Here is a 25952-nt window from a genome sequence, read left to right on the forward strand (position 1 = left end):
TACTTTGCAACGAAGAGTGAGTAGCTATGGTGCTATATCTGAGTATTGGAATTACGAGTGATTTTTACTTTTATTTTGTGTTATTTTCAAATTTCCTACAGTGAATATATGAAAATGTTATAAGAATAAATGCTTTGAAATTATTAATTCTTATTTCTAGCAGTCAGAACTTCCTGTAAATTATTAAAAGAAGTGCACTTATGATAGGAACAGAAGGAGAGGAAAAAATCCATTAGGTCATATTTTCCTGTACTGCTAAGCAGGGAGGCTGAAAACTTAGCTTTCGGACATTGATGGAACCAATGGGAATTGCTTGTTGAGAAGAAAAGAAAAATGTAAGTCCCTAGAAACCAGGCTTATCTGTGGACCCTGGATGGGAGGTCCTGCCCCACACAGCCCCTCACCCCCGAGGGCCTTGTAGCCTTTGACACCTGCGTGCAGGCGTGGCTCTGAAGGACTCTGTGCCCAGGCTTCAGCGACCACACCAGGGCCTTGGCGGTTCCTCTCCAGTGACTAGGCACTGGCCCCTTTGGTCCACTGGGGCCTGAGGCAGTGAGCTCCGTGTCAGGGGCACCGCAGCAGTGACATGTAGCAAGCCAGACCACGGCATCCAATCTCTCATGGATTAGGTCTACAGTTCTTTCCAATTACAATCTAAATTGAATTTTGTAGGTCTATGTCGGCACCTGTTATTTTTAACATTGTTACAATGATAAAATACATTAGGGGATTCAAACAACTAGTGACGTTCAAAACACCACCTATTTTTTGGGGGGGAGGGGGATCATCTGAATGACCAAATGACAGGGAGAGAGTCAGTCTCCTTCCCTCAGGATCACCAGTAACCCAGGACCTAGCAATGTGCTATCTGCAGCTACACTAGAGGAGAGATTAGAGTAAAAGCCAGGTCTGGAATTCATTTAGATAGCCCATGTCCGAGCATTTAAAGTTATCCACAGGGGACAGACCCCTCCTTACACTCCCGAAGAAGCATCTTGGAAAAAGCAAATTGCCTAGGCATTCTAATTATCTGCTGAAGTCCTTTGCCAATATTTCACTTTGAGCAGAATTCTCATATGTATTTCTGTCAGTCAGTAAGCAGCTTTGTTCTTGGCCAATTAAAACTCAGGTCTAAGGAAGTTTTCGTTTTCATTGTTAGAGTTTTGTCCAGTCTTTTCCTGTACTTACCCGATGGGTCAGTAAGCATTTAAGTCTCCAGAGTGAATATACCTCAGGCATGAATAGTAAAAGGTGGCCCCTCCATCCGTGTCTGTGCTCCCATCCCAGGAACCCTGCCGTGTTATTGCTATGTTATGTTAATGGCAAAAAAAAACTTTGCAGGTTACAGACTGAAATGCGGGGATCATCGGGTGCGCCCAATCTAGTTACATGAGGCCTTAAAGGCAGAAAACCTTCCCTGGGTGCAAGCAGAGAGGTGCTACAGAAGAAAGTGGTCAAATCCGAATACTGAGGAAGGTCGAATGTGAGGAGTGACAGCCTGAGAACTGGCACAGAGCCGCATGGGCTCTGTCCTGACGCGGGCAGGGAGGAGGGCGGTCGCTGGGCCTGCTAGATTTGTATTCGCCCCGGTGCACAGAGGAGACTCGACCGGTGTGGACAGGGTGCAACACAGAATAGGAGCAGCAGGGGCGCGGAAACCCAGAGACGCTAGCTGCGGCTGCACTTTGGCCAGCGTCAGCGGGAAGGAACCGTTAGCGCATCGCTGCCTTTCCTGAAGTCCCACGCTGCCAGCGAGCTAGCGCGGTAACTCAGCAGGTGTTGCCCGTGGAGGGTCCTCCTAATAATCAGAGTGTGAAGCTCCTTTCGTACTGTAGTTCATGTTCCTTAGTGGATGTTTTCAAAACTGTCTTCATGAAGTAGGGAATGAAGTACCTTTATCAGGCCCTATTGAAACCAACTATCTGATCTGAGGAGAAGAGACTGATGACTGAGTAAAGGCTGCTGTACCTAAGGGGGCTGGCGAGGCAAACAGCCCCTCTACTCCTCAGACTGATGTCTGAACGAGGCCTGTTTAAGTGTACGTGAACCATATGTTACACTTCCAGTTCCTCTCAAAACACATGTTGGTATGTTTGAGGCAAAGCGTTCATTACTTTAAAAAATACTCTCTGATTCTAATTTTAAAAGCATGTGAGCAAATGCATTGCTCATTAGTGCGAGAAAAACATTGCACCGAGTTCCAAGTGGGTAAGAGGGGAGCGGCCTTGAGAGCTCCCGCACGGGGCCGCCGCGGGATCTCGGCCTGGGCGGAAGCAAGACCTCCCTCCAACTAGCTCTGCCCCGAAGAGGGGCTCCCTGCGTCCCACCGTCCGGTGCTTCTGTTACGCGGCCTGGTGCCTGCTCAAGTCCAGACTCCACCCTCCGTTCTCCCAGTTCACTCAGCGCAGCCACCTCCTGACTACAGCGGTTTCTCCAAACCCGGTTGTCTCAGGAGTCATTGCAATGACTGCAGCGGAGACCAAGGATCACAGGGAGGAAATCGAATGCCTAACTTGTACGTCTCATACTTGAGGAACCAGCTAAAGCATAAGGGTCCGATTTTGTTCTTGACCCCAAATAGCTTAAAAGCACATTGTGAAGAAGCTACGAGCCATTGGAAAAGACTTGGTGGTATTTTGTGATAAAAATATTGTAAAATTAGACGGGGACCTTGAGCAAATCTATTCATGGAAGAAAAAGTGCAGAATTACTTAGAAGAAATTAACCTGACAATACGTTAAATTTGAGAATTTTAAAAACGAAGTCATAAATCAATGAAAAAACTACCTTGCCTCTGCAATTCCGTAATTTGGAGACCCTATTCATTCATTCATTCATTCATTCATTCAGCATTTGTTTATAAATTTAGAAGCAAACAATGAAGTCTTAGCCTCAAGTACCTAGTAGGTAATGATGAATGCTACAGAGAAAAACAAACCAGGGTAAGAGATAGAATTCAAGGGCTGCTGTTTTCTATGGAGTGGTCGGAGATGGCCCTCCTGCAGGTGACATTTGAGCAGAGACTTAGGGACGTGAGGGAGGAAGTTATGGGGTTACCCGAGGACTTATCTGAGGGAAAGCTGTCCAGTGTGAGTGGGGGCGTGAGTGGGTGGGGGCGTGGTGGGCAATGAGGTCAGAGAAGCAGCGGGGAGGTTGGGGGCAGATGACGGAGGACTTGGCCCACCATGAGAACCACAAGTCTCGCTCAGCATGAGATGGGAAGCCAGCAGAGAATCAGAAGGAGAAAGGGATGATCTGCATTTCCAAGTGACCCCCGGGCTGTTCTGTGAAACACAGGCCACAGTGGGGCAAAGACTAGAAGCGAGGTGACCGAGCCACGTGAGAGGGGTGGACCAGGGTAGTAGCAGTGGAGGTGCTGAGATGTGCCAAAACGTCGAATGTTTCTCAAAGGAACGGCCAGCAGAACTTGCTCCTGGACGGGCTGGACCGTGCTGTATGAGAGGAAGAACCGGGCGGGCTTCGTCACGGGCAGATGGAAGGAGGAAGGCGCCTTACATGACACGGGGACGATGACGGGGGAGCGGACTTGGAAAGAGGGACGGAAACGAGGAGGAGGGTCTGGACATGTCTAGCAGACACCACAGTGGAGACGCTATGGAGGTGTTTGAAATTGGGGAGGAATTGGACTAGAGCTAGATTTGGGGGTCCTCAGGGTGTCGACATTGCCTAAAGCCGGAGGACCAAGCAAAACCTCGCGCGAATGGAACCGCTCCGGGATGGGCGGGCTGCGGGGGGCGGCACAGTGCCGTCCGAGAGAGTGATGCTGGGAAGCCGGATGAAGACAGGTGGGAGCGAGGGTCACCTGCCATTGCAGCTGAGGTGGGAGCGAGGGTCACCTGCCATTGCAGCTGAGGAGTGAAAAACGCAGCACTGAGGACTGGCTACTATATCTGGCAGTGCAGAGGGCCTTGGTGACTTTGGTAAAAGTGGACAAAAGCAAAAAAAGCTTTCACGAAAGTAGATAAAAGTTGGTGGGATAAAGGGATAAAACTCTGGCTGAAACAGGTTCAGGAGGGCACGGGAGGCGAGGGAGCAGCAAGAGTGAGCGCAGGTGGCTGGGCCGAGATGGGCTGCGGAGGGCCCAGAGACCAGGGCGGCGGCTGGCGGCTCACATGGAGCTGGGGGGACGCTCTGCTGCTGCTGGTGTTTAAACACGAGAAATGTACAAACTGTGTGCGTGCTTACAGAAATGATCCGGTAGAGACAAGACAATGTGCCCGTTGCTGGAGAGAAAGAGAAGCATTGTCAGAGTGCCATCGGTGAGCAGGCGAGAGGGGACGGGCGCGCCAGTGGGGGCTGGCCTTAGACACAAGTGTGTCCGGCTTATGCTGACTGAATGGATTAAGCGGACACAGATACGCGTGGAACTTCTGAGTGTTCCTCCTCTGTCAGCTTGTCCCCTCACTGTTTTTCTCCTCTCGAACCTGGGTGTTACTCTATTCTCTGTCGGTGCCTTGCCAACAAGAGCTCGGCTGTTTCTGTGAGCTGGATGCCCGAACGAGGGCATGGTGAGCAGCCGCAGCAAACACTTCCAGTGGAACGAATCCTTACTCTAGGCAGAAGCGACTTTCCTAGCTGGCTGTTCGCACATAAACCAGTCGCTAGACTATTTGTCTCAGCAGATTTAGAGTGAACATTTATTGGTGTAGAATTATGAGGCATGTAAGCTCTCACTTTGATGTAACAAACTGTCCAGATACTATGGGATGCTGAAAGAGGATAACGACAAATGAAAACATTCCCTTCCATATAAAGGAAGAACTGCCAAGACGTTTCGTGGCTAGTAAAAACAGCCATATTTGAAAAGATTCTTATATTTAAAATGAGAACAATATTTAAGCCTAAAACTGTACTCATAAAATTTCTATCAGAAACTTTAAAAATATATATGTTTCACTTTGTGATTTCCCTTTAGGAATCACTTGGAGTAGAATAAAAGACACGATGTTTTATTTGCAAAGGGATAATCTCGAACTGCACATAGTAAGTGCCAGACCCTGCGCTAAACATCTGAGGGTAGAACTGTCAAGGCTGCTGGCAACCGGCCCGCTCAGGCAGGTGAGCAATTCCCTATACCTCTGCTTGCTGATTTGCTGAAACATCCAGTCCTTTCCTTGCTCAAACAGGGGGAGAGAGTACGTGGAGTCCCCATCCTGGCCCCACAGGCCAGCTTACTTTTAGGCTCTTATGGGGCTGCTTCCCTCAACTTAATCTGCATAGTACATTTGCCACTTCTTGAAAATCTACATGCTGCAAATCAAGGTTCGTCTCTCACTAGCTGGAAATCTCTTTTTCTTTTCCTAAATATTTCAACTTTTGTCTACCACCGTCACCAGGTGTCTCTCTCCCCTACCTGCCCCCCTTTTGTCTCATTATGCTCTTTCTCCTGCTAATGCCAGGTCCAGGCAGACAGGTCACTCTCTTCTTCCCAAGGGGATAAGAGTTTAAGAGACACTATGAGCCATCCAGTTACCCTCCCCAAACTGGGCCTTCCGTTTTACCTATTTTATCTGGATCTTCCAGCCTCCATTGATTAACTCTCAAGTAGAATTCAAAGAACCTCTTTCTTAGGTTCTCACTACGGATGCACACTGGTATTACTCTGAACGCATTAAGGAGACTGGCTACAGAAACACGCCAGTAACATGGAAGACTGCTTGTTAAATAATGTCAGACAAAAGATATCTAAACTATCTAAAATACAATATCTAAAAAAAGGCTACAATATAACCCAAATCGTAAACAACAAAATCACACTGAAGGAATGCAGCAGAGTCGTTAATTAAAACACACGAACTGTTCTCATGGTTTGGATTCTACCCCTACACAGGTTTTACACAGGGAACAGCATTAACGAGTGTCTTCCCACAGTCAACATGTCTAGTTTCCTAACAGTGAACTTGTCTGAACCAATCTATTCTTTCAAGGCAGAGACGGTAAACCGGCCATCTAAAGCTGTGTTTTGTTTGGTCTATAGTTTAAAAGAATTCAATTTATTTTGGTAGTATTAAAAATATGGACTTCTAGATTTTGGGGTTTTCTTGAAAAAATCAGATGCTACTGGCATCACTGGCCCCGATTCCACATGGCAGCTCAGACAGATGGGCTCTTTCCGGTGAGGCGGCATTGCAGGGGCGCTGGGGTTCACCTCGGCCCCTCTTCCCCGTCTGTCTTCAGGCTCGCCTGTTTTCCACATCCCCAGTGCGCTTTACTCGTGGGTGTGACCTGCCTGCCTCAGAGAATATGAGTGTGTGTAATTTTTAAACCCTTTCAGTCAATCCATCAGTCACATTATGGTTCCCACCAGTCTGCTAGGTGTACGAGAAGACCCATGTTTGAGACTCGTAATTTAGGTGCCATAAAACAACATAAAAATTGTCTAATTTCCTTCTTTCTATGTCGAAAGAAAGAGACAGTTCTGTCTGTTCTGCTTTTCTATGGCAGCAGGCAACGGATCCGTCATCTCTGCGTGACGAAGAGCAGAGAGATTTAGGAGGGGACCACAAACCATCTGCGGGCGTGTTCCCCTCTCGGGGCGACTGTGCATACTCGCCTACAGACTCGGGTCTGGCCGCCCAGGGAAGCGCTGCGGCTGGGTCGCGCCCAGCCTATGTCCCCTGGCACACATTACTAATGGCGGATAAGAGTAGAAAGCACAGGCGGACGCTCTAGCTGCTAATGTGCCACCAAATATATACGTATCTGAACAATATATATAATATGTGAATATTAAATTACGTATAACGTATACATATATCTACTACTAATTACTTTTGAGGTAAAGATGGACCTTCACGTTGCACCATGCTGAGTATGGGGATCACTGTTTTGCTCCTGGGATTACACAATACATTGGTTCACTCTATGCTATTAAGCGCACGGTGCTTCTGGTATTACATTTTGAAAAGGAAAATAAAATAGTGGTAGTAACATATTACAAAGCTATCAAGCTGACTGAGTCATTAACGATCTTAAAGTGTCTTAAAGCAAAACAACACTTAAATGCCTGTTATCAACCCCAAAATGAAGTGACCAATCCCCAGAGAAAGTTTTCCTATTTATTTTGCTGATTATTTTGGAACATAGTCTTTTTTTCATACATAATAAAAATGTATCAAGCTCTTTTCTTATTGCTTCTGAATTCTGAGCCTTAGGACATTTCCCAGTTATAGAGGAATTTGCACATATTTTTTCCTAGTACATGGTTTCACTATTTTACATTTAAATCTGATTCATTAGGCATTTATTCTCATGTGGGGCATGAGGGACAGATCCAATTTTAGTATTTTTTCCATATGGCTATCCGGTTGTCCAACACCTCTTATTTACATCTGCCTTCCTTTGTACTGATTTTAGATGCCAACCTTATCAGACACTACACTTTTTTTTTGTTGTTGTTGTTTTTGCATTTAGATCTATTTCTGTATTCTCTGTTCCTTCTTACTGGTATATCTATTCATGTGCCAATATCATACTTTCTTACCAGAGAAGTTTTAAATAAATTTTAATATCTGATAAGACTACCACCACCTCCATCACTCTTATTTTTCAGGCTTTTCCTACTATTTTTGCTTGTTTGTTCTTTCAAGTGAACGTTATAATCAACTTTTTTAGATTAAAAAAATAAAAGGGAAAGAAGGGGGGGAGCCTAAAACAACAACAACAAACCCAAAACAAATACCTATTTTTATTGTCCCACAAGTTCTATGTGCAAGATTTTCATTGATGTTCCCTTCTAAGTATTTTCTAATTTCACTCATGATTTATTTTTGGACCCAAAGGTCACTTAAAACTGTGTTTTAAGTTTTAATGTGTGAGTTTTTTAGCTTTTAGTTTAAAAAAAATTAACTTCTAACTTTACTGCATAGTGATTAGAAAATATATTCAATATGAGAGAGAATCTTTAAACTTTGTTGAGACCCACTTTATAATCTACTGAAATGCTTCTCCACCGTGAATGTATGTTAGGGTCATCTGAGGATGTCTTAACACATACTAAAGCCTGGAACCCACTGCAGACCAGTTCAATCAATATCACTGGGGTGAGAACCCAAACATCGGTATGGCTCAGGAGCTCCTGAGGAGGGAGGTTTTACGGCGTACTTCGGCATAGCATACGCTCAATTTTTGTATATCTTCAATGTAAGCTTGAAATAACTGTCTATCCTTCTGTTACTTGATATAAGTATTCTTTAAATGTCTAGACTTAATTGTGTTGTTCACTTTTTATGACTTTTAAAATGCTTGATCTATTAATAAACAAAGAGAGGTATTTAAAATCACACTGAGTATGGAATTATCAATTTCATTTTGTAATTGATGATTGCACACTCTCTCATCTATCATATTAAGTATTAAAACCATATGTTTAGTATAAAGAGGTTAAATACTCTCAATTAATTTAGTGTTTTTCAAAGCTATTTTAATGTGCATATTTAATTAAGAAGTTCTGAAATTAATCAAACTCTTAATTCTTTTGTATTCCAATCACCCCACTGTAGAGGGACTAGTTTAGTTCTATCTCATTTTTTACCCTCATTTTAGACATTATTATAATTGTTTTACGGTGTTGATGCTTACTTCTGTTCATCCACAGGCTTGCCCTTTTCTTTGTTCTCTGTGCTGGATTGTCTGTTCGCACTCAGCATTTTTGTTCCGTTTTTCACTGCCCCATGTTACAGCAGTGACTGGAAGCTTGGGAACCTCATTTCTAAGAATCCCTTGCCAGGACTGTTCTGGTTTAGAGTCTGCTGATGAGCGACATCTGTAGATTTGGAAGCTGACAGGAAGGCACAGCTCATTTTCCATCCGGCAGAAGACAGAGCATACTTTCCGGGGCAGAAGCAGCTTCTTGAATCATCTTCAGACTTCACAGCCAATGGCCAGTCTCCAGCTTTGGAGTCAGGGAACAGCTAACTGTATTTTGGCAGCTACTTTTTGCTTTTTCCTAATTTCTTGGTTACGATCTCCACTCTTGAATTTTGTTCTTCTACCCATTACGACAAATTTTAAACAATCGAATTTCTTGTATTTACATTCTTCTTGAAATATTTAGAATAAAAAATTTTTCCTGACTGAACCCTAACTAATCCAATCTGAGTCTCCCCTTCTCAGATCATTTTTCTTTTTCCTGAAGTATACATTAAAATTTTTCTAAGCTCACTTCATTTTTCCTGGACTGAAACTGTCCATTTTACTTTCACTTTTGAATAATAATTTTGCCAGGTATAGAATTCTAGGTTGACTGTTACTTTCAGAATTTTGGTAATGCCATTTATACTGTCTAGCGGTTTCCACTGTTACTGTTGAGAACTGAGACACTAGTTTATTTTTCCTGTTTTAGAAACTCTATTCTCTGGCTAATTTAATCTTATTTTTGTCTTTTGTACTTTAAAGCTTCTCTAGAATGTATTTAGGATCAATTATTTTATTTAAGCTGATTTGCATTCATTTGGTTACTGAATCTGAGAATTGGGCCTTTCATCCAATGGTACTAACTCTTTGAATACTGACTTTCCACCATTCTATTTATTATCTCCTCTGGGATTCTGATACGCATTTGTACCTTCTCACCCTTTCCTCCATGCTTTCTAATCTCTCTCATTTTTCATCTTTGTTTTTATGGTGGAATTGTGAGTGACTCATTCAGCCTCTCATCTACTTTATTGACTCTTTGACTCTGTCTCATCTTCTGTCTAGCTTTCTAATTTTAGAGATATTTTTTACTTCTAGACATTCTGCTTATTTCATTTGCAAAAATGCCTTGTCAGTTTTCACAGTTTCCTTTTCTTTTGTCTTATTTTCAAACTTCTCCTTTGTTTCCTTAAATATACTTAACATATTTCATATACCGTTTTCGGTAATTTCATCATCAGCAAATATAAAAATCTGATTTTGTAGTTTGTTGCTTCTTTTGTCTTGTTCACAGTGATTTCTTTGATTTGTTTATTAATTTTTGATTGTGAATTCAGACTTATTGGAACTTTATCTATAGGGATACTCTGAGATCTGGTTTTAAAGTTTATTTTCTTTCAATTGCACTGGAATTTGGAAGATGTCTAGGCTCTCGAACTTAATACTTTAAAATATATTTTTTAGCCTCATTTTTTTTTTTGGAATACAGATGTCGTAGGAATTCTGATTCCAGGTCTGTCTGAACACTGGCTTACGGTCACGAATCCCTTTTCTTCTCCTCCCTCCTTTTCCCTGGCCTTCCCTCCGGTCTCCTCTCCTCCCCTCCCTTCCCCTCGCCTTCCTCTCTCCTCTTCTTTCCTCTTCCCCATTTCAAGTTTCTTTCCTTATTTTCCACTCAGAACCAGAATAAAACAAGTATTATTTCCACTGTTTCTCTCTGGAGGATAGTGTACCTTCCAGTGGGTTACCCTTTTGTAATCCTAGTTTTATGGAGGAGTCGCTAATGTGTCCTTATATACAGTTTAACCCCACGTTTTGTCTTACTGATGACACATTTAAAATCATATCTAGGCCATAAGAGTTTGGAATAAATCCTCAGAGAAAACACTAGTTATTGAAACTTTCTAACAATGGAATTTATTTCTTACCAGCTCAGACATGCATTCAAATGGAGGTTTTATCTTTCATCGAGTATTTTTAATTACATTCTCCCCAATAAATTTTTTATAAACATTTATTCTGTCGTTATGCTTGAAATAAAGTGAGCAATTATTATTAAAAATAAATGGTTAATCTGTTGGTAAAAGTGTCTCAATGCCTAATTATAAAACTACTGCTTACCATAGAGGGAAATTTTAATTTGTGGCTAAAAGTAATAGTGCATCATTTTTATTACGCATTCCACAAAACTGGCAAATGTGTAGCTGATTTCCCTTTTTACAAGCATATAAATTATTGAAGTATAAATTGTATTTTATATTTGTAAATTTGATAGGTGGCATCCCTTTTCTACTTCAACTGTAAAGTCACATATGGATTTTTAAGCATCTTTGCTGCAGTGATTCTTGCTTGTCTAGCTGCAAGACAATAAACGTCAGTGCTGATGAGTGCTGATGAGAGTCTAAATCCTATTCTGCTCTCATTGTTCCTGCTGTGAAATGACTGCCTATTTTAAAACCTCCCAAATAGAGACTGATTGCTATTATGAACCAAGAAGACTATTCATAGCAATAATCTTCCTTCTCGGCATTACCGGTAGCAATGGTGATGAAAAGTCATATGCTGACTGTAAAAGTCAGTCTCGCAGTGCGCCCTGTCGCGGGCACCAAACGTTTCACTCACTCGCTTGTTCATTATTTAACCACTTAACCTATCAGCATTCACCTCTGTCTCATTTTCCAGACACAGCTATTTGACATTTCCAGGCAAAACACATCTTCTTTTGCTTGCTATTCATTAGTGTCCATCAAAATATACTCTTTTATATTAAAAAAATAAGAATGCGTTGAGATGGAATGCCAGAAACAAGCCATTTTTCCTGGTAATTGACAAATGGCATCAATGAGACTTTCCAGGGGTGAACTCCATGTCTTTCAGAAGCTAAATAATTCATTTGACAAGATAATGAATTTGTTGCTTTTTCAGATTTGCAAAGGATTTATTTTTCCTCAATAGATAATTTAGAAGATGTTGTGAAAGGGTGCAAACGGAAAGCAAGCTAGTTTAATACAGACAGGTTCCAGTCAGAAATGTGGACATATAATACTTGGATATCATGAAAAAAATATCCTGGGCTGACATGTATTTGAGATAAGTATTATTACTGTGGCTAGAAAATTAGTTTTAGGCTCCATTTAGAATATTATCGAGGGCTGGAGAAAAAAATCACAGAAGTGATTTTTGTTTTATGAAATTCACATCTTTATAATAATAATGTAAACTTTACTCACTTTTTTTATATAAAGAGCTAAATAGACATAATATGTGAAATTGGCTTAAATATATGTCTCTATACTCTTTTGTCCTTACAAAACAATATCTGAGACAAGGGCCCAAAGGAGTACGCAGTTTTGTGAACAGTTAGCATCAGACCCTCAGTCAGTGGCAGCGTGAAGATGCAGATCGCTGGTGTGTGTGCCCAGAGTCCAGAGCTTCTGTGTTAAAGAGTTTCAGGTGATATCTCAGTCCATTCAGGCTGCTATAACAAAGTATGGACTGGGTGGCATACAAATCACAGCAATTTGTTCCTCACAGTTCTGGAGGCTTCAGGTCCTAGATCAACATGCCAGCATGGCTGGGTTCTGGTGAGATCCCTCTTCTGGGCTGCAGGATTCTTACTGTGTGCTCGTAGAGTGGAGAGAGGGCAAGGGAGCTCTCTAGGTCCCCTTCATGAGAGCACTGATCCTGTTCGTAAGGGCCCACCCTCATGAACTAATCCCCTCCCAAAGGCCCCACCTACCGACACCATCACAGTGGGGGTTAGGGCTTCCCTGTGTGAACGTAAAGGAAACACGGGCATTCAGTCCATTGTAGGTGATGTGGGAGGACAGTGTCAAATACTAAGAAGAGACGGTATTTTAGCATCAGAAAAATCAGTGCTCATAGAGTTTCAATTCTCTATGTGAATAATAGAGATATTGTGATGGTTAATTTTAGTGTCAGCTTGCCCAGGCTGCAGGGTGTCCAGGTAAAAAACATTTCTGGGCGTGTCTGTGAGGGCGCTTCTGGATGAGATTAACATTTGAAACTGTACAATGCATAGAGCAGACTGCCTCTCCGATGTGGGTGGTCCTCACCTAATCAGTCGAAGGCCTGAATAGCAGAGAAAGGCTGGCCCTCTCATGAGCGAGGGGTAACTTCATCTGCCTGACTGAGCTGGGATGTGGTCTTTTCCTGCCTGGTGACTTAAGTTGAAATACTGGCTGTTCCTGGCTCTCCAACCTGCCAGCGTATGACCTGGAACTGCACCATCAGTCCTCCCAGTTCTCAGGTCTTCAGACTTAGACTGGAACTACACTTGGCTGTCCTGGGTCTCCAGCTCAGCTTCCCTAATCATGTAAGCCAGTCTCTGATAATAAATTTCACTCTCCATCCATCCATCCTGTCCATCCCATCTGTCTGTCTGTCCGTCCATCTGTCCGTCCGTCCATCCACCCATCCTGGTTTTTCGGTATCCACCTCTGCCCATTTCTGAGTGTGACAGAAACTAAATGCATAATCAATAATATTACACTGTACTTCACACAGACAGCAAAATCCTCAACATTCACTCCTCCCCAATATTTATTGATCGGCCTTGCCACATAATCCCTATTCAGCTCAGAGCTTAGGCCAGAGGACAAGATAAAAGTATTCAGAACGAGAAATCTAATTTAAAATTTTATTTATGAATAATCTTTTTCGAAATTCAAAAATTGAGGTGAGAATCAGTCACTCACATAGCATCTATATTAAGTGCCTGCAATCAATCAAATCCTTACTGTTTTTCTGAGAGAAAGAGCATTTTAAAACCTGACCTTACCCAAGGTTGAAGGCATTGATTTCTAATAACTGCAAATGCCAAAATGATCTTTACTCATTGAGAACATTATGAAATAAAACTTTTAATAGAAAGTTATTTTATCATTGATATTTTCTAGTACTGTGTTAAAACTCTGCCCTCTAAGGATTCTAACTGTTGTACCACTGATGCCCGTGAAGCCCAAAGAGGAAGCCTTCGGTAGCGTCTACCCGGTACTGGAACATGAAGGTTCCAGTGTCCTATCAGTTAAAAATGACACTGGAACTCCCAGTGACCCTTTTAAGTTGCTCCTTCAATGCAGCTGGTTTTCACTCAGTCCTGAGGGAAAGTGTGACCAGCCGTGTAAGAAGAAAGCAAGACCTTTAAGCTAACTTGGATCTACTCAGCTTGTCAATAATTCGCAAGCCACATTGTTGCCTATACTGCAGAAAGATTAATCACTTATTCCAGAGAATAATCAATTCATGAGTGTGATACACTGAAACAGGACTGGTGTGGTGAGCAGAGAGATGGAAAGGGAGGGAAGAAACTGTGTCGGGAGAGGACAAGTGACAAGAGGTGGGGCACGGACCTGGCGGGGCCTTACAGGCTATGCCTGGGGTTCTGTATTTTGAGACACGCTTACCAACCACTCTCGGGTAATTGAATGCTTTCCATTTTCATGTTTCAGAAGTGTGAAAGTACTAAACCAAGTACGAATATGGGTTAAGAGGACTACGTTCCTAAAAATGTTAGTTATGGCTTCAACTCCAGGCTTTTCAAAATCTACCTATCAACAGTAGTTATTAGAAAAAATTAAATATACTAAAATAAATGCTAGAAAGAAAGATTAGTTCAGATATTTAGCTATTGATTAAAAGTGAGTGTATTGTTGGGAGGGAGGAAAAAGCCTCACTCTGGAATTTGAATCCTTTGCAGTTTGTTCTTAGCTGAGCGACCCTGTTACTACAGGTGAACTATTGACCTTTGTGCCTTTGCTGCTTATCTGTGAAGACAATAAGGACCCACTAATAAAACTGCAAGTCACTCTGTAAATACCAACGGTTATAGAAATAATAGAAATAATTACTTACCCTAGTTGTAAGATACCAGTCTTTACCTCAGAGTTTAAACATCTTCTCTCTGCCAAGTTTAAATTTTATTAAACGGTATTTTTGTGTGTGTGTGGTAGAGTGAGTTTGTGTTTATTGAAAATGCGCTCTCTCTTTCTGATGCCAGTGCTCAATGTGCAACACTCAAGTCCTAGATTCTCACGTAACGCCCACTGGCAATGCAGTTTCACACAGCAGAGGAGCTGCTGAGACTGCGTTGGGGGCAGCGGGGGGAGAATGGGCACTTTTAACTTCTTTTTAAATGACAACTCTTCATGCTTGTTAAATATGAAGAGTACACTTTTATCATTTCACAAACCTACTGCAATTATATTAACTATAGTTAAACAATTCAAATTGGAACAGCAGGCACATAACAAGCCGAGAAGCAGCAAAATGAAGGGGCTCCTCATTGCGTTTTATTGTGGATTCACTGATTCGCACTGAAACTGCTCTCTCTTTTGTGATATTTCCAATAATTTTTTTGAGAGAAGTATTTATAAAACTGTATTCCTTCAGTGGCATAAAGATCACCCATTCCCCTCTTTATGCTTGGTTACTGTGCCATGCATTCCTTAGCAGATGAAAGGAAATAACAATCTTCTGGAACAATGACGTATTTACAGAATCAGAATAGCTATTTCTCTGAACCTGAAGAAGAACCATACATTCTCTCTAATCTCTTCCTTTTAGAACTGATGTCTAGTAAACATGTTAGCTGTTCCTGTGAGTTCACGACTCAGGCGCGGAGCTACAGTGTTTTTGTGAGGCCTGACCGACACTCAAGAGCTACCGAGATCCTGCTTGGTGGCCATGAGTGGCTGGTCAGCGACAACAGGCTGGAGAGGAGCTACCTTTTAGCTCCGGCCAGTCCCCTTGTGTTCTGTGACTGCTGTCGCTCTCTGGTCCTTTGCTCAGCTAAGCAGGGCAACATGTGATTGTCCCGAGGGAGGGTGAGTGGTCCCCCTAACATGCCGTTACGTGTTACTGACTTCTCACCTGACCGGATCTTCTTTCTCAGCCCCCGTTTCCCTCTGCTCTGGCATCGTTCTGGCGGATTCTGCTGGACTTTGAGGGTCAGGGTTTGTGGTCAGATCTCGCCGCGAATTTTTCTCGGAGATTTTGTCTATGGAAAGGAAACAACATATAGATGGAAGAATATACGCCACTCTTGATACAGCTATACTCCACGACGCAAGCTACAGAGATGCTGCTTGTTTTCCCAGAGCAGGCTTTTTAGAAACTCCACCCCTAGGGTTCCCGCTAAACAAAGTAGGACTTTACGCAGGAGGAGCTAGCCTGCAGATATGTTCAGGCTGATGAAAAACGGCCTTAAAGCTGGTGTGCCATGTAACAAGAAGTTCACACAGTATATTTCTTTTTTTTTTTGAAATTAGCAAAGATGAGGAGCCATCATTCAAAAGGCATTTTTTGGTTCTGCTAAACTATCCATAATTTATGGCTGAAATAGATGCATCATAAAATTCCAAAAAATAAAACAGAAATGATGTCACTGACAGTATTTTAGAATTTTTAGATTCTAATTTTTTAAATGCGATCAAATCTTGATCATCTTTAGCTATGACATCTTTTCTGAAGAAGGAACACAAACTTAAGTGTACTGGTTTCATTTTCAGTCTAAAATTTAAAATTTCCCTTCAAGTCCATAATTTCCAATTAATATAGTTTAAATTGTATTTTACCCAGAGAATAATCAACTCACTGGTAAGTATCTGAATTACAGAGGAGATTTTAATGCAAGTAAATTATTTAATATAAAAGAAAATACAGAACAAAGAAATACAGTGAACATGATGTAATGGTTATTTGTTATCCACAGTTTCTAATTGATTTTTAATTGGATATACTATGTGTAGAAAATTAAGATCAAGGCACAAATCATAACTCTTATTTTACTATAATACATTATAGTTTCAAAAAGTTAAGCTAACCCAGTATTGAAAATCTGGATTTACAAAAATGATAGATTGGGGGTGATCACTTAGTTTACCAAAGTTTTCACTGTGCAAGTCTTGTAATATGGACATTCCTATAATCCATTTGAAATCTTTCAATGTACTAAACTCTTTAGGAGCATATTTCAGGGTTAAAGGAAATCATAATATTGAGTCACTACTTATATTTTTTAAAACTTAATAAATAAGAAAGCTTAAAGTCTGGATTTAGGCAGTTGTCTGCATTATGCACCTCCTATCTACCTTTATTTTATGACAGTAAGTTTAGATAGAATATAGGAAACACAGTAATATGTATGTTTTTGTAGTGTTTAAATGAAAAGCCCTCCAAATACTCACACCGGCTCGGGATGCAAAGAGCTTCCCTGTAATCATGTCCTTGGATTCTGTGTCTGAGGACTCTATTCCAGGTGGAATGCTGCTGTTTGTGCAGTCTTACTGAGAGTTGTAGGACAGGGTCCTTTTACACAAGCACGTGTGGGACACTAGTGAGTTTATCAGTATTGAACAGATTTCAGAGTAAAAATAGCACTTTCAATTTGTAATTTTGCACTAAGAGGCTCTTGATAGAAACACAGAAGGAGCTATTTCCCTATGTGTTTGGATTAAGCCATATTTTTCCATTTATCTTTATCCAATGGAAAAACATTATTTTCAGATCTCTGACAGCATGCTGTGTGCTGCTGCCTAAGGAACTGACAGCTGAGTCCTCCTGTGTTCACAGGCGCTGGAGCGACTGCTGCAAGGTGTTGCGGAGCAGAGTTCTTAGCCCTGGCCATGGGTAGCAGCACATTCGTGGACTGGAGCCCTTGAGAATGTATGTTATATGTGCATTTTTTACAGGGAGAGGATCTAGGGTGACCATGAGCTTCTCAAATCATGCGCACTACAAAAAAGGGTTATGAACCACTGGGTTTACATACTTTTCTAGGAACGCCTGCCCCCAAAAGAGAATCAGAATTGAAATAGAGCATGAAATATGAGTAGAAGGATCAGGAAAAAAAACTTCTGGATATGACTATAAAACAGTATTTCGCAAGAGGCTTTCACTGAGTACGTCTTATGTCCTAAAAAAGCACACAAAAATAAGCTGCGTCATACGCTTCCATCCCTCATTCAGGCCACGGCATATGTATTCCGCTCACAGTATTACTTTCCTGCTAGTACCAATAAATGACTAACTGTTCTGCAATGGTTCTTTTCTTCCATTCTAGTAAGTTTTTGTTTATTGGCATAACATTTGGATTAAATGAACTCTGAGCAGATACTCGCCCCTTATCAGTTCTTCTCTAGACATCATTGAGACCTTCCAAAATGATGCTGCCTCTATTATGGCAAGGCCAGGTTATTTAGAAATTAATTACAGCCTAATTTGCTTTGTGAATAAGCATCTTAATTACAAAATAAATCCCCGGTCATAGCTTGTTGATGAAGATGAGAAACCCGTTATTGCCCATTCTTGGACTCTCAGCAGAACAACTTTAAAAATACCCATGAGGACTTAAAACGAAAGGGTCCTCGTCAGCTACAGTCAGCGTGGGTGTCTTGTTATCCACGCGGCATGCTGCTTGGTTGTGGGAACAGATGGTCAGATTGTTTGCCTCATCCTGATTATGAAAGAGCAATCTAAGATCTATGGCAAATCTTGCTGGCATCTGGGTGAGGTTTTGTCAACTGCACGTTGTGCTTCTTCCCAACTTCACGCATGGACAGCAGGATTCCCTCTTTTGTCGCTGCCCAAATAAAGAGTGCAAGCCTTTCTGCCAGCCGCGCCCTGCTTGCCGTGTTGCCGCTGCCCGGGCTCATGGGTCTGCTTGGTCGCCGTCTGTCCTGGAACAGAGTCTAGAGTCTCTGAGAGGGCTCCCGGGGGTGGCTTCTACTGAACGTGCAGAAATGAGGACTGACTGCCTTTGCCCTCCACGTGCCTGGCCGACGCTGTCTTCGGCCTGCCGGCATCTCTGGGCCTCTGTAAGTCACTTCTGAGTAAGTTGGCCCCTTGGAGCAGAGCGCCACGGACACCTGCGCAGGCGTGGAACATCTGCTTCCCTCTTCACGTGAGGAAGTCAGTCATGCAGAAAGCCGTTAGCCTCTACATTTTATCAGCGGCACTAAATAACTGCTGGAAAAGGAGGGATTCAAAGAAAGAAACTGATTTGGGATAACTGTGAATTTGATAGGCATTGGTTCACATGGCTTTTCTGGGGGATGGATTTAACAAGGAGAAGGCTTGAAAATGCCCCATCGGCTGTAATGTTTGGTGCAGGCGATGCTATCACTTGGTTGACTTCTGAATTCTTAAAACACCAAAAGTACTGTGGGCTTTGTTTCAAAAACAAATCTCCTTTTGCTAGACACCAATGATACCTGAGTAACTAGATTTTGGATGAATTAATAGACTCAGTCTGAGCACTTTGATTAGTTGCATAAATGATATTATTATTTTCATCTTAATGAATGAACATTTGCAGTTAAAATAATGAGTAACACAGTTTTAAGAAGTGTATGATTAATGATTATTTTCTGGCATCCAAGATTGTATTTTTGACTCAGCTTGTGGTTACTTTCGTAGTTGCCAGAATACATAATGTTCTTAGAATTATTTTAATTATAACACTTGAAATTTTACTTTATCTTTGTAGACTGTCAAATGACATGCAAGAAGTTGACAAACACAGCAATGCATATAAAATGGAATATAAAAGAGTACCATAAAATGTCACAGAACAGAACAATGGAACACTTTATGTTAAGAAGTGCTCACACAATCCATAAAAAATCCAGAGACGGAATCAGAGTAGGCGCGAGTTCTGGAAACCATCCCACATGAGGAATGATTCCGGAACTGCGGTTCATTAGCTGAAGTACTGAAAACTAACTAGTGACCTAGCAGTTATTTCAAATTCTTTGCCGGGCTGTTACACAGGAAGTAAATTTCCCATGTTCCAGAATGCAGAAGGAGGGCCCATCAGTGGTATTTACAAAACAAACGAAACGCCAAGCACTCTAACAGCAGTACTTGTCGAACAGCAGGACACAAGGCTTCGTGGGCAGCCAGAGCCATCCGTCTGAGGGGTGCAGGGCGGCTGGCAGAGTCTTGGAGTGGGTCAGAGGTCAGAGGCCTCCATCAGCCTCAATGTGCTGCAAGTCCTGAAGGTTTTTTTATTTTTATTTTTTTTTACTTCAAGATACATCAACGCAGGTAAAGAAATAAACAAACCAACCAACAAGAATGTAGATCCACCTAAGGTAGCTTTGGCACTGTGTGAGGATTAGGGAGGCCTGTCCTCTCTCCACGTCATGCTTGGCTGCAGAGGTTTTTAAATTGGGATTAATTCCTCTGGAAAACACATTTTATGTACAGGTATTAAGGAACGTGGTGAATTACTGGAGCTGGGTACCGAAGAAAGCTCGGATCCCGACATCACTAATTCTCTGGGTGACTCTAGATAAGTCGCCTTTTATAACAGTTTCCTCATCCATAAAATGAGAAATACTTTTGTCATGGGGATTTCTGTGAGGATTAGATAAAGACTCCATTCAAGAAAAATGCAATATAAACACAAAGCGTTCCGCCAGCCAGACTGGAGTAAATTGTCTTTTTCAGCAAGAGGCACATCGACTCTTCTGGCTCCGCAGCGCTGATGTATGCGGGGCACGCTGGAGCTCCGACTGACTGAGTGAGTTCCAGGGGTCAGGGAAGCAGAACTCAATTCCCCACAAATTAGCTACATTCTATAGCAGAAAGAAGCCTAAAGGCATAAAGTTTGATTTAACTGAATTATGCAAATATGTGCAAATCATGCACACTACAAAGAAAAATGGCATTTTATCCCTCCCGACCAAAAAACCAAAACCAAAAAACAAGCCCACCATATCCCCATTGGTTAGATTCTCTTAAGTTTTAAAAACAGGTGGAAACAGGAATTTTATGTCAGAGCCTGGCCTTCTATTTGCTGTTTTAGAGTATCGCTCCTACACCTGACTTCCCTTCCAGCTGATCCGGCTCTCCCTAACACTGCGACTTCAGCGAGGCAGCTCTCTGCCGCAGTGTGGCAGGAACGGTCTCTGTGCCACAGCTGGGCCCCCGACCTGAGGAGGGTGGCCTGTCTGCGGTTGGCTGGTGACCCGCATCACGTGGCAGTAATAGGGGCCCTGCCCAGCGGGAGCAACGGCTGTTATCTAAGCCGGTAGGCCCGCTGTCTGGATTTGGACGGGAAAGGTGGAGATGGAGGAGCGCAGCCCAGAAAGGATCCGCAGAGAAACAGCAGTCATAAGAAACGAAGCCGCCGTGAGCGAGGCAGTCTCAGTAATGAGGTCCTTGGGCTGCCCCCATCCCTCAGCAGGTTTTCAGTGCAGTCAGCCACAGGTTTTCTTGCCATGAGCCCTTGCCAACGACGGTGCCCTGATTATGCTCTGTCCCTTGCCAAACCAGCACGGTGACAGATTTTCTTCATCATTTCAAACTATAAAGCACATCATATCTATCTCTTCTCTGGACTAGGTTTTCAGGAATCTCACGTGCCACGTTCACTCATTCCTTTTGTTCACCATCACATCGGGAATCATTTTGAAAGACGATTTCTTACTGAGTTCTGTAACTGTAATTGTTTATAAGACGATTTCTTTTTGAATGAAGCAGAGCAATGTGCTTGAGAAGTTTTATTAGACAGTTTCATTCGTTTTTTTGTCATTTCTATATTCCCACCTTATCCGTTGCTGATGAAGAGGACTGCCAGTATGAGAGTGGATGCACTACTCAAAAGAGCCATACTGGTACCTCCCATGCATGCCGGTCACACTGGTTGATCTCACACACAGGGAAGCCTTTTCTGAGTATAAATCAAATGTCAGTAGACAGCCTGGCTCTTTTCCTATCCGTACAAGACAAATTAAATTGTATAATTAAATTGTTACTGCTCAGGACCAAAAAGTGGTTTTCTGTTTAAACGACCTAAGATTTTTCCTCTATTTTTTTCTGATTTAAAAAATTAATATAGTTTTTTGTTTGTTTGTTCGTTTTGAGCAACTTTAGCTCTAGAACAGTTTTTAACTTTCTGGATTTCTGTCCAAACTGAGAGCTGGCTGAGACACAGGCTAGGTAGTCTGGACAAAGCGGGGACTGGCAAGGCCGGATGCCTCTGAGGACCTGGAGCTGTGCTTGGCGTAGAACCGGGGGTCTTGGCTGTGGAGAGTGGTTTGGTACCGGAGGTCCAGGGAGGACACTGCACCTGGAGTCTGCCTGCAACACGAAGTCTGGGATGGGGATCGTGAGTGAACAGTAAAGGAAGAGTAAGAGGATAACTAAAAACGTTGCCGGATTCAGATCTCATCTCGGGCTGTCCATGTTCACAGCTATGAGCAGCGCTGAGTACCTACCACGTGGCTGGTGGGCGGCACAAAATGGGCTAAATGTGAAGAGCTCAGTTTTTCTTTCAGTGAATTGAAAAACGGAATATTTAAACATTATAAAAGTCAACATTTAATATTGGGAGATTTCAAATTAAAATTTGTGTTTGCAGTTGCCCTAGACTGAAGATGGAACACCTGGCAGCACTTGACCCTGACCCACACGGCAGCGACGGGCTGGGACTGGGTGGCCTCTGGGCTCTCTGGAGGGGCGTGCATGGTCCTCACTTGCACTACATGACTGCTATCAGCTGTCAGCATCGGAATTTTTCTAACCTCAATGCTAAATGCTTTACGTTATTAACTAATTTAATTTGTACCTACAACCTGGTGATGACAGTTCTATCTTTACTTCACACATGAGTGAACTGAGACTTAGAGATGTTAAATGTCTTGACTAGGGTCATGTCAAGCCAGTAAGTAGCAGAGTTATAATCTGAATTCAGGGGTGTGAGACTCTACACCTAGTGCTCTTTCTAGTATAATATACTGCCTTTACTATTAATTTACATAATTTTTGGAGTAAAACTCAATTTTCTATTATTACTTTTTAAAGTAACTTGTTTTAAATTACTTTAAATTTTAAAGTAAATTGTTACCATTTAAAGTTTTAAAAACTGTATGCATTAGTTTTCTATTGCTGTAGCATGACACTGGGCTTACTGGCTTAAAGCATCACAGGTTTATTCTCTCTTAGTTCTGTAAGTCAGAAATCTACGACAGGTCTGAGGGGCCGCGTGCCTTCTGGAGGCTCCAGGAAAGGATGTTTCCTTATCTTTTCCAGCTTGGAGAGGCCATCTGCATTCCTTGGTTCACGGTCCTGTCCTCCATCATCAGACTGCATCCATCCAACCCCTGCTTCCATCACCCCATCTCCTTCTTCTCATAAGACACTGAAGCCTCCTGGATAATCCAGAATAATCTTCCCATCTCATGATCCTTAACAGAATAACATGAACCATGTTTTCTCCATGTATCAGACCCACAGATTGGGGGATTAGGGTACAGATGTCTCTGAGAGGCTGCTATCTAGCCTGCCACACCACACAGCTGCAGGCGCCTATTTTTGATCCATTTCCTCCAGAAAGAGAGTCACCTTATGGCATCATAAACTGATAGGTAAGTCATTTACATACCCTCCACCGGTACCAAAACATTTGTTTAATGAAGCATTTAAGGTGATACAAGGTGAAATGGAAGCCTAAGAAAGATGCTTGTAATCAAAAGAGGACTTTAGAAAGTTATCTTTATTTAAATCCAAAATGTATTGCATTTTTCATTCCATGGCAAATATAAATTAGACCATGCTCAGAAGAAGATAAGATTCTATAATCGGAAACCACATCTGCAGATATTGTGACACTGTCCCTGCATGTTTTGAAGGAAGAACATAAAAACACCAAGCATATATAAGAAGCTATGCTTAAGCACTAATAATTTTGCTTTTTCTAAACAAAATATCTTAAATATAATTGTTATTCTTATTAAAGTCTTTGAAGACATGCTAAGTCTGCAGATTTAAATGAAACTGTTTTCTTCCCTCCCATTCAAATAGCTCCACTGTTAAATGACGCTTCCACAAAGGAGTTTTTATTACCAGCTATGAAAAACTAAGCTTACAAATGCACTGTGAAAAAAGCATGAGAGGATAAGAATAAACTTGTCATCCCAAAGATGCAATTCTTGGTTTCATGCCATTAATGTTGTATTTTTACATGAGAAGAACTGTAGATTTGAAACCATCCCTATTATAAAATAACTCACAGGAAAATAGAATTGTAGTTTAAATTACTTTGATAGTTCTCTTTTTGTTTTTAGGCAGAGATGTGAAGTCCAAGTGGCAGTTAATGGAAAGTAATCTGCTAACAGTGTTTGGGCTGGATGAAAAGGGGAGACCGGGTGAAACAGAATTCCAACAGAAGAGACCACTTAGAGAAAGCCTGGGAAGACTACGGGCATGAGTCCTAACAAGGATAGTACTGGTGGAACTCGAGAGGAACGAAGTGGGTTTGAGGGCCCCTATGAAGAGAGACCTGGTGACTAATTTCCTTTACAGGATAGCCTAAATAGACAAATGAAGCATAAATGAGGTTTCATGCTTGGGATACTGAAGAAATGACAGGACCTGGAATAGAAATAAATCAGGAAAGGGAGCTTATTTGAGGGGAAGTAAAGAATTCAATTTTGAAAATTCTTTATTTGGGGTGGCCGTGGAACATACAGGTAGGGATGTCAATGGTTACTTGGAAAGTATTAGACGAGGTCTTAAAAAGGAATTGGTTTGATATGGATCGGGAACGACCAATGTAGAAATGAGTGTGGCAACCTAAGGCGTGGATGCGATTGCTAACGCAGAGTGTTTAAAGAGAAAAGAGCAGAGGTATGAGCACAGAACCTTTAAACGTGGATAGTCCACCTCTATTTTATTGTTTTTATAACTATTATCTGAAATTACATTATTCTTTATGCGCTTATGTTAATACAGTCTTGGCCCATATCGTTCACTATTCTATCTCCAGCCCACGAGTGCCTGGCACATAGTAAGTAGGTGATAAAAAAAAGCATCTATTGAAGAGATGGAAAAAAGTATGGAGGTTTCTTAAAAAATTAAGAAGAGAACTACCATATGATTTAGCAATTCCTTTTCTGGGTATTTACCCCCCAAATAAGCAAACACTAATTTGTAAAGATACATGTACTCATATGTTCACTGCAGCCTTATTTACAACAGCCAAGTCACGGAAAAAACCTCAGTGTCCTCTGATGGATGACTGACTGGTTAAGAAAATGTGGTATATATATGTAATGGAATATTAGCCATAAAAAGAGGAAATACTGCCATGTGCAACAACACGGATGATCTTGAGAGTATTATGCTAAGTGAAGTCAGACAGAAAAGGACAAAAACTGTATGATTTCATTCATATGTGGAATATAAAACAAAAAGTAACAAATGAACTAACAAAACAAACAAAACCAGACTCATAGATACAGACAACTGAATGGTGGTTACCAGAGCGGGGAGGGAATTGAGTAAACAGGGTCAGACATATGATAATGGGAAGTAAACTAGACCTTGGGTGGTGAGCACACAATAGGGCTTTCAGATAGTAAATTATAATGTTGTATACCTGAAATAATATAATGTTATTAACCAATGTTTCCTCAATAAATTTAATTGAAAAAACATCTATTGATAAGCGACTGAATGAAGAAATGTTTTTGTAACTATTCAGATCTTCAAATAGCCTCAAGTGTTTCATCAGACACCACACTTCAGAGAAACATGCATTTTACTTTTCAGTTTTTTGTACAGATTTGGGTTCTGACCTTGTATTCTGATGTGTGACTCTTCAAATGTAACTGGAGTCATCTTGGTTTTGAGAGATTTCTTTTCACTTTTATTTCCTCCCTTTGAAAAACAAAATAGATTGTACATGATTCGTTTACATAAAAATCAATTTGAATGTAAAATATAACAGTTTTTCATCCAATTATCAAGACAATCATTAACATTGATGTTTATGATACACTGAAAATAAAAATTCTTGCACTTAAATGAACACTCTTGGCTGTTCATCAAGTCTGCTCTCTGCAGCCCGCGGGCCACAGGCCCCGCCTGTTTTTGTCAGTGTGGCAGCTGCATCTCCCTGGCACACACCCATCCCCATTCCGATCCTCACATTTCACAGCCCTAGCGCGGGTCCTGGTCTAGGTGGTTATGGCAGAATGTAAAATGCTGGAGAGAAGAGGGCTTAGTGCCCTTCTCAGAAGAGCTCTCTTCTTCCTGCCCTCCATGATTTCCTTTGCCTCTCCCTCATCATTCGCCTGCACGGTGAAGCTTTCCTTTGAAATGCGGGTATGTCTCCCTGGACGTGGTCAGTGTGTATGTGTGCCTCAGAATCTTCCTATGGGGACAGAGTGAAACAAGGCATGGGTTAGAGCGCAGACGGACTGGCTCCCTAGCCGCTCAGTGTAGCAGGGGAACAAACACATAAAAACATAACTACAACAGAATGTCAT

General features: G+C 41.8%; 1 protein-coding gene across 1 annotated transcript in view; it reads right to left on the minus strand.

The window, feature by feature from the left end:
• The window catches only part of CNGB3 (cyclic nucleotide gated channel beta 3), a 101863-nt gene that overhangs the window by 73049 nt on the left and 2862 nt on the right, over positions 1 to 25952 (minus strand). Inside the window, 2 exon segments of the mRNA XM_006924108.2 lie at positions 15547 to 15673; positions 25260 to 25341. Of these exon segments, the coding sequence (XP_006924170.2) occupies positions 15547 to 15673; positions 25260 to 25341 (209 nt within the window).

The sequence above is a fragment of the Pteropus alecto genome, unplaced genomic scaffold, assembly GCF_000325575.1.
Source record: "Pteropus alecto unplaced genomic scaffold, ASM32557v1 scaffold87, whole genome shotgun sequence".
Lineage (NCBI taxonomy): Eukaryota > Metazoa > Chordata > Mammalia > Chiroptera > Pteropodidae > Pteropus > Pteropus alecto.